Raw genomic sequence first — 10,000 nt, forward strand, 5'->3', positions numbered from 1 at the left:
AAGAGCTTTTGATATGTCCAAGGCAACAGCAAAAGTTTCACCAAAATCTCTAAAAGAGGATGACCAAGACTCATATATATATATATATATATATATATATATATATATATATATATATATATATATATATATATATATATATATATATATATATCACACCCCTATGTGAGAATGACACTAAAAGGAAGAAAGGGACACACACACACACACGCCATCGTTACGTTTCATACATTATATTATATAGTGTACTTATAACGAAAAGTCCTGTTGAGAGAGAGAGAGAGAGAGAGAGAGAGAGAGAGAGAGAGAGAGAGAGAGAGAGAGAGAGAGAGAGAGAGAGAGAGAGAGAGAGAGAGTTTGACCTCTCTATACCTAACATAACCAATTGCAAAAACTTATGGGTGGAGCCTATTTTGCGGGGGATCGCCAGCTTAGGTGAACACAGGTATAGTTGATCCTCACTGCACGTGCTCGAATGCTGTGTTTACCACAGGATCACCTGCGCTGATGGTATAAGATGAGCGGTGTGCCGAGTTTCCAGATTCATCGAACAATAGTCTTCACCTCACACTTTAGGAAAATATATTTCAACATTTATTATAGTAATATATTATTTCTTTAACTGTGTATAAATACTAATATTTCACATTTTCGTGATATCAAGGATATCCAACACCATCGATAATGGGCAACACTGCCGCCGTCCTACCGTCAAAAGATGAATTTATTTAATCTCTGACGGCGAGACGGCCGTCGGCGCCGAGGATTGCGATTCCCATCTAGCTCACTGATGGTGTCGGTGGTGGCGGTGACGGGCAGGTGTGAACCGGGCCTAACAGCACGGTTTAAAAGACATATTAAGAACCAGCTACATTGGTATTATTAACTACTAACACCACGTTTAAAAAATCGGGCCTTAGTCTATCAGTTTCCTACTAGCGAATGACCATAACACGTTGCAAACGCCACAGTGAAGGCTACACTATGCAGACACTAGTTTCGGTCAGCCTCTGCCAGGCCATGCAGTAATGGCCGGTGAGCCGGTGACTTTTAAGACACCTATCAAACCTTTATCATCCACGAACTTTGACGCTTGTTCCACGCACATTTGTGCCACCACCACTACTCCTTACCTTTGAAGTTCCTCTTTGCCGTCTGGGTCGCCTCCTGGCAGGTATCTCACTCATTTTGTGGTACACACGTGCCACAAGCCGAAACCATGCCCGCCAAACTCTGATTTTAATCTTGATCTTGATGTTACAGGTGGCTCGGGATTACTCCTTGTAGGATAATTGTGATTGAACTAATTTTAATATTTTTTTTTCTTGTTGTGTGTATTGATGCGTGTGTAATTAAGTTTTGGATTAGTTTTACTTGGGAATTATCTCTTTAGAATAGTTTTTATTTACAACTTTTTTTTTATATTAGGTTAGTTTGCTTAAGTTTTAAGTTAATGTTTTTGAATGTTATTCCCTTTTATTTTGTTTAGTACGCACGTAAATTGTTACAGTTTATTTGAAGATTATTGTTTTTTTATAGGATATTTTCTTTTTTTTCAGTTTTATCAGTTGAAAAGTAGTGTTTTATTGATTTTTAACGTAAATAATTTAGTTCCTTTTCTTTCTTCTTTCGGTTAACTGCTAACAGTGATGCATTATTTATTGAAATATGAAGTTTATGGGCATATATGAGGAATTATTTGTCATTATTTTATGGACCAATCGTATGTAATTAAATGTAAATTTGTAAGGGATGTTGATGGTTAATAAACAATAATAAAAAAATGAAAATACGATATGTTGGGCCGGCCTCACCGGCAACACACCACCCGTTTGTAATCGGCAGTCAGCCTCGGGACACATAGTAGAGGACACGCAATTTCCACTTCGTTTCACTCGCCCCTCTTACACTCCTGAACCAAGCCTTTGGATCGGCAACTCCAGTAGAAGACAGACAAAGAACATGCAGAAAAAAAAAGAAAAATAACAGTATCCTCTACACTAATTGTCCCTACACCTGGCACGTCACATTCTCTCCAGAAACTCAATTATTATTTCATCCGTCTCTTTACACAGTCCCAGCAACACCACTATCCATTCCCTACCCGTGTTCTCTACTCTTTCATTCCTATTATGCCCTAACTCAATCAGAATCACTTGCATCATCTCTTGTATTCTTGTGCCTGTTTCACTTCATTCTTTCCAATAATTGGAAAGAATGAAGTGAAACAGACACAAGAATACAAGTACTTAGGGACGTGGATGAGTCCAAATAGGTGTGAAAAGGCAAAGAATAAAAAATTCTTTCCAATTATTGGAAAGAATGAAGTGAAACAGGCACAAGAATACAAGTACTTAGGGACGTGGATGAGTCCAAATAGGTGTGAAAAGGCAAAGAATAAAAAAAAGATAAGCTTGGTGAAATAGTGAGTAGGTTAATTGGGAACCGCAGCAAGGATAAGAGCGGGTATGACGTGCTGAGTGAAGTATGGAAGAATGTGGATGTGCCGAGTATAATGTATGGTATGGATGTGGTTGCATGGAACGAAAATGAAATTGATAAGTTAGAAGCGGAGCAGAATAGAGTAGCAAGGATGGTACTGCATGCACCTAATTACACAACAGTGGAAGCTTTTAAAAGTTATATAGGATGGAGCACGTTTAGGGAGAGACTTACTAGAGCAACACTTAGGTACAAGATTAAGCTTGAAAGAATGGATAATGCAAAAATAGCAAGAGTGGTGTATATGTGGAATGAAAGTGGAAGCAAATGAAGGAAGAGGGGCATGAAAATGACAGACAAAATTGGATTACAAGTTGTGTGGGGGATGAGAATGGCTGGGAGAAATCAAAATGAGCGCAAATGGGTCGTGACAAGAGGAGGCAGAGTGGGACCTGAATGGGATGTGAAAAAATGGAAGAGTGAGATAGAAAAGTGAAGTGTGTGGGATTGAATGAATGGAAGAACGGTATGGAGAATTATTCTCCATACCGAATTACTTTCATACTTAGACCTATTCACAATCATTACCTTACTTTTCTCCCCGCTAAACCTAACTGCAAAGTCTCTTCCATACCCAATCTATAACATCCAGCAAACGTTGGAGCTCATCTTCCAATTCATAAGAACAGAAGAACTTAAGAAATAAGGGAAGCTGCAAGAAGCGACCAGGCTTACACGTGGCAGTCCCTGTATGAAATATACCTACCTATTTCCATCTATTATCCCCATCCATAAACCTGTCTAATCTTCTCTTAAAGCTCTCTAATGTCCTATCACTAACAACATGATTACTGAGTCCGTTCCAATCATCTGCCACTCTATTTGAGAACCAATTTTTTTCCTATTTCCTTCCTAAACCTAAATTTTTCAAGCTTGAACCCGTTATTTCTTGTTCTACCCTGGTTGCTGATCTTAAGAATTCTGCTTACATCCCGCTTATACCACTAAAGACTTCTATCAGGTCCCCTCTTAACCTACGTCTCTCTAAAGAATGTAGATTTAACAACTTCAGTCTCGTAAGGAATACTCCTTATCCCCTGTATCTTTTTAGTCATTCTCCTCCGTACTGATTCTAATAGACCTATATCTTTCCTGTAATGTGGGGACCAGAACTGCACAGCGTAGTCTAGATGGGGTCTGACCAGCGCCAAGTATAACTTTAATATTACTTCCGGCCTTCTACTTTTAACACTCCTAAAAATGAATCCTAGTACCCTATTTGCCCTATTTCTGGCCTCTATGCATTGTTTTCTTAGACGGAGTTCAGAGCTAACTATAACTCCTAAATCTTTCTTGTACCCTGTACCTACCAGACTTTGGTTGTTTAATGTGTACCTACTGTGTGGGTTTCCTCTACCTACGCTAAATTTGCGTTCATTGATATTAAATTGCATTTGCCATCTGTCCGTCCATTCATTCATCCTATCTAAATCTGCCTGCAAGGCGATGGCATCCGATTCTGACCTATTTAATCTACCTATCTTTGTGCCATCCGCAAATTTACTAAACATCACTACTAATTCCACTATCCAAGTCATTGATATATATATATATATATATATATATATATATATATATATATATATATATATATATATATATATATATATATATATATATATATATGTATATATATATTAGAAATAACAATGGCCCTAATACTGATCCCTGTGGCACCCCACTAATTACATGACCCCACTCGAATTTCGAGATTTATTTGTAATTTTCCTATTTGTTGTTTTTGGTTTATTTGTTTTCCTATTTGTAGTTGGGGCTGTTCATTCTCTAATCTCTAGTAGTTGATGTGTACAGGAAGGTGAAAGCCTCTCCTTAGAAGGCATGTGAACAGATTTTGTCGGTCTCTTGGGAACAACTTTTAGGAAGCCTCACCTCCTCAGCTTAATCCATAAGGTCAGAGAGTTCTAGATATGCTTCAAATGTATGTAATGAAAATAATTGTTTTCAAGGGTTTTCAAAACTATACTAGAAATGTTTCTTAGCTATCAACTACTATAGTTAGTTTGGAATCAAGTAAAGAAGTCTTGTGTTTGTGACTACGAGATTAATTGACAAGAGTATAAAAATCAATCTGGAAAAGTGGTGATAATATTCTAGACTCCTTTCCAACCTTTATTATTGGTTGTTTTAGTTCCATTTTTTTCGCAGAACATTTGAATAGACATAAAACGTAACACAGTGAGGGAAATGCCAGTTCCCCTGTAATCCCCAAATACTATTCAAATGTGTCTGTGAAAGAATGGAGCTAAAACAATCAGTAATAACGGGATAAAAAGGTCTCTAGAACATTGTCATAGTGGGCTTATACTGAAATTGGTGAGATGTACGTACGTACTAGCTAATAAAAACCAACTCTCCAGCTACCGCGTAGTCTACAGCCCCCTACACCTGTAGCATATAATTATAGCCTATCTTGTTTTTTATTTGCTGATCCAGTTGAACATTTCACATTCCCGGTATGATGTGCTATATTCAGTCTTAAAAAATACGATTTTTTCCATCTACTAGGTAATGCTGTTTGCCAGCTCAAGGATGATAAATCCCAGTTAGAGCATATAACATGTTTCTGACCAATAATAACTAAAACTTAATGTTTTATGCATTAGAATACTTAAATGTTGGAATTATCATGTGAAGATGCTGTAAATCTTTGACGAGAGGTGATGGAATTCGACAGCTCTTTCAATTTGGCGGGTGCTCCGCACAATGTAAAGGAACCGGAACTCGCATGGGTAAAGGCGCCCGAACGCGCGCATTTATCTTTTCTCTACGATGATGGATACTGTTTTCCATTAGCACATAAGTATATTGATATATTATCATAATTTTAAAATAACTTTCAATCGCATATGAATCGTGAATCGTGTTTCTTGTTGGGGAGGGGTAGGACACACCAACATTTATCATAGGAACCCGTGGACTGGACAGGTGTGTCCAACAAGTTGACACAAACACTACGGTTTAAAAAGCGAGATGTACTAAGAATCAGCTACAGTGAATAATAACTACTAATACCACATTTTAAAAAATCGGGCCTAAATGGGGCGCAGTGAGGGGAACTAAAAACCTTTCCTCCGTATTTCTTTTTATTTTCTGCGGTCGTAGGAGGCGACAAAAGGGACGGAGAGAAGGGGTTGGGGGATCCCCTCCTCTCTATTACTACCCATGAACAGACTGGGCAGAGGGCTAGAGGAACTATTTTTTTTTTTTTTGTAGGAGGGACACCGGCCAAGGGCGACAAAAATACAATAAAAAAAAAAAAAAAAACACTGAGATCCCTGTTCCCGAACAGGGTTCGAAGTGGTAGTCAAAAATTGAAGGATAAGCGTCTTGAAACTTCCCTCTTGAAGAAATTCAAGTCATAGGAAGGTGGAAATACAGAAACAGGCAGGGAGTTCCAGAGTTTACCAGAGAAAGGGGTGAATGATTGAGAATACTGCTTAACTCTTGCATTAGAGAGATGGACAGAATAGGGGTGAGAGAAAAAAGAATGTCTTGTGCAACGAAGCCGCGGGAGGAGGTGAGGCATGCAGTTAGTAAGATCAGAAGAGCAGTTAGCATGAAAATAGTGGCAGAAGATAGCTAAAGATGCAACATTGCGGCGATGAGAAAGAAGCTGAAGACAGTCAGGTAGAGGAGGGAGTCAATGAGACGAAAAGCTTTTGATTCCACTCTGTCTAAAAGAGCATTATGAGTGGAACCCCCAAGACATGTGAGGCATACTCCATACATGGACGGATGAGGCCCTTGTACAGAGTTAGCAGCTTGAGGGTGGAGGGGGATGAGAAAAAAAAAAAACTGGCGGAGACGTCTCAGAACACCTAACTCCATAGAAACTGTTTTAGCTAGAGATGAGATGTGAAGTTTCCAGTTTAGATTATAAGAAAAAGACAGACCGAGGATGTTCACTGTAGAAGAGGGGGACAGTTGAGTGTCACTGAAGAGGGGATAGTTGTCTGGAAGGTTGTGTCGAGTTGATAGATGGAGGAATTGATTTTTTGAGGCATTGAACAATACCAAGTTTGCTCTGCCCTAATCAGAAATATTAGAGAGATCAGAAGACAGACATCCTGTGGCTTCCCTGCGTGAAATGTTTATTTTCTGAATGGTTGGACGTCTATGAAAAGACGTGGAAAAGTGCAGGGTGGTATCATCGGCGTAGGAGTGGATAGAACAAGAAATTTGGTTAAGAAGGTCATTGATGAATAACAGGAAGAAATTGACCGTCTACCACTGCAGCAATAGAACGGTAAGAAAGGAGGGAAAGGGGCAACTCGACGCTGCCAACGCAACACCGCCGACTCAACGCCACCGACTGAGCGCCAGGACAACTCAACGCCGGGGACAACTCAACGCCGGGACAACCCAACGCTAATGAACGTTTTGGATCAGCCTATTTGGCTGACAACCAACCTCTCGTGTCGAAACTATTTAAAACGTTTCAAATGATTCGTAAAAGGAATTTGCCTGACATATCACCGCTGGTTTCGAAATTTTTTGAATCGTTTCAAATGATTCGCAGAAAGAATTGTGCTGACGAACGTGTGCTCGTATTTAGATCGGTTCAAATGATTCGTACAAAGAATTCTTGATATACAGAGAATTCATAACTTCATACTGGTGTTGCCTGTCATAGTGTGTACTACATCACTTAGATCGGCTTTAAGACTTTTTTTTCGTCAACCCCAAAATGGAAATAGAGCAAATTCTTAGTCAAAGAGGAAAAGAAAAATTTGCACACGAAGACCATTTATTTGTATTTGATAAGTATAGTAAAAGAGATACCAACATATGATTTTGGCGTTGTGACCAAGCCTCTAGGTGCAATGCAAGACATTCATACGAAGTTTGGAGCAGTTATCAAGGAAGTAAATGAGCATTCCCACAATTCGTCAGCAGGAACTATAGAAATGGCTAAAGTGCACACAGCCTTGAAAAGTCGTGCCAAAGATACTGTTGAAAAAGCCCAGTGCAGTAATAAGTGAAGTATTAACAAATGTATCCCAGGCTATGCTTGGATCATTGCCAGATTCTTCAGCTATGAGAAAAACGATTAAACGCGCAAGGAAAGCCGTAAGCGCTCCCCCTCCGAAGCCTGTAGATCTTAAATAGTTAGAATTGCCGCACCAGTACAAAATTTACATTCCATAAGAAGGAAGAAAAGAAAATTTCCTGATCAACGATAGTGGTCCAGGATTACACAGAATTTTGCTTTTTGGAAGACAAAGTTGGCTGCAGCATTTGCATTCATCTGATGCTTGGTATGCCGATGGAACTTTTAAAATAGCACCAAGATTATTTTTGCAAGTTTACATTAATCTTGCAAAGAAATTCGATGCCGTTATTCCGATTATATATGCTCTTTTGCCAAACAAGCAGCGATTAACTTACGTGAAGATGTTTGAAATGCTCAAAGATATCATATCTACTCTAAACCCAACATCTATTATTTGCGACTTTGAACAGGCAGCCTTTACAGCTATGAAAGAAGCATTTCCAGAGGTTGAAATAAAAGGATGTATTTTTTCTATTTATCACAAAATATGCACAAAAAGATAGCTGCCATGGGTTACACTTCTACGTACAGCAATGATGCCAACTTTGCGCTAAAAGCAAAAATGATATTAAGTTTAGCATTTGTTCCTCTTCTCCATATTGATATTTATATTGACGCCCTCTCATACTCATACTTGAAGAACTTCCAGAATTACTGAATTGGTTCGAAGGTAACTATATTGGAAGACCAAATCGGCGTGGAACCAGTAGAAGGCCTCCTCTCTTCCCCCCTGAAAAGTGGAATCTTTACAAGAGAACGTTGCATGAGGAAGACCATGCTGAAGTAACTATGCTGAAGCAGCATATAGAAGACTCCAAACAGAGCTGGGGATGAAGCACCCCACAATATGGAGATTCATTACGGGGCTGCAGAAGGTGCAAAGAAACCGAGATACAGTTTTCGAGCAGTTAATTGCAGGCCATCTCCCTCCTCCTAAATTGAAGAAGTATATGAAGGCAGATGCTAGAATTTTTGCAGATTGTTGCTTCTTTTTCACAACGATCTTTCGCTGAATATTTGAGAGGAATTGCATACAATTTTCAGTAATTTTCTAAATTAAAATTCAAGTCATCATTGAAAATTGATCCTTAATAAATTCTTTTTATCAATTTTAAAAAGTTTTGGTTTTAGAATTATCATTAATAAATCACTTTTATCTGTTTTTAAAAAGTCTACGAAAAAGTTTCGTAGTTGCATGCCGCTGAGTTGTCCTGGTGGTGAGTTGTCATAGCATTTGATTCTATTGGCGTTGAGTTGTTCCGGCGTTGAGTTGTCCTGGTGTTGAATTGTCTTGGCGTTGAGTCGGCGCCGTTGAGTCGGCGGTGTTGAGTTGGCGCCGTTGAGTTGTCCTGCACCCGAGAAAGGAAACTTGAGATGAAGTCACAGAAATAAGGATAAAAGCCGTAGGAGGATAGTTTGAAAATCAAAGCTTTGTGACAGACTCTATCAAAACCTTTTGATATGTCTAAGGCAACAGCAAAAGTTTCACCAAAATTTCTAAAAGAGGATGACCAAGATTCAGTAAGGAAAAGCCAGATCACCAATAGAGCGGCCTTGACGAAACCCATACTAGCAATCAGATAGAAGGCTGTGAAGTGATAGATGTTTAAGAATCTTCCTGTTTAGGATACATTAAAAAACTTTAGATAGGCAGGGAATTGAAACAATAGGACGGTAGTTTGAGAAATTAGAACGGTCCCCCTTTTTAGGAACAGGCTGAATGTAGGCTAACTTCCAGCAAGAAGAAAAGGTAGATTTTGACAAAGTTGAAAGAGTTTAACTAGGCAAGGTGCAAGTATTGGGGCACAGTTTCGGAGAACAATTGGAGGGACCCCATCAGGTCTATAAGCCTTCCGAGGGTTAAGGCCAGGGAAGGCATGGAAAACATCATTGTGAAGAATTTTAATAGGCAGCATGAAGTATTCAGGGGATGGAGGAGAGGGAGGAACAAGCCCTGAATCGTAAAGTTCTTAGCAAAGGTTTGAGCGAAAAGTTCATCTTTAGAGATAGATGAGACAGCAGTAGCGCCATCTGATTGAAATGAAGGAGAAAAAGAAGAAACAAAGTTATTGGTGATATTTTTGGCTATATGTCAGAAGGGCTCGAGGGGAGTTAGATCTTGAAAGATTTTGACAGTTTCTATTAATGAACGAGTTTTTGGCTAGTTGGAGAACAGCATGGTTCTAGGTCGGCGGTGTTGAGTTGGTGGCGTTGAGTTGTCCTGCACCCCAGAAAGGAAACTTGAGATGAAGTCACAGAAAGAAGGATAAAAGCCATAGGATAAGGCGCAAGAAGTTCTGGTGATGAAAGGCTCACGGACCTTTTGTGGGCCACCTCTCTATAATGTATAGTGTGAGAACAGGCTGTGTTAAACCAGAGTTTAAAAGGTTTAGGTCGAGAAAAAGAGTTAGGAATGTACGCCTC

General features: G+C 39.2%; 1 protein-coding gene across 1 annotated transcript in view; it reads right to left on the bottom strand.

Annotated features, from left to right (window-relative positions):
• Positions 1–1,255, bottom strand: part of LOC135107182 (uncharacterized) — a 31,732-nt gene extending 30,477 nt beyond the window's left edge. The window contains exon 1 of the mRNA XM_064016857.1: positions 1,134–1,255. Within this exon, the coding sequence (XP_063872927.1) occupies positions 1,134–1,187 (54 nt within the window). The 5' untranslated portion in view covers positions 1,188–1,255. The remainder of the gene's footprint in view (positions 1–1,133) is intronic.
• Positions 1,256–10,000: the final 8,745 nt, after the last annotated feature.

This window comes from Scylla paramamosain, chromosome 15, assembly GCF_035594125.1.
Source record: "Scylla paramamosain isolate STU-SP2022 chromosome 15, ASM3559412v1, whole genome shotgun sequence".
In the NCBI taxonomy this organism is placed as follows: domain Eukaryota; kingdom Metazoa; phylum Arthropoda; class Malacostraca; order Decapoda; family Portunidae; genus Scylla; species Scylla paramamosain.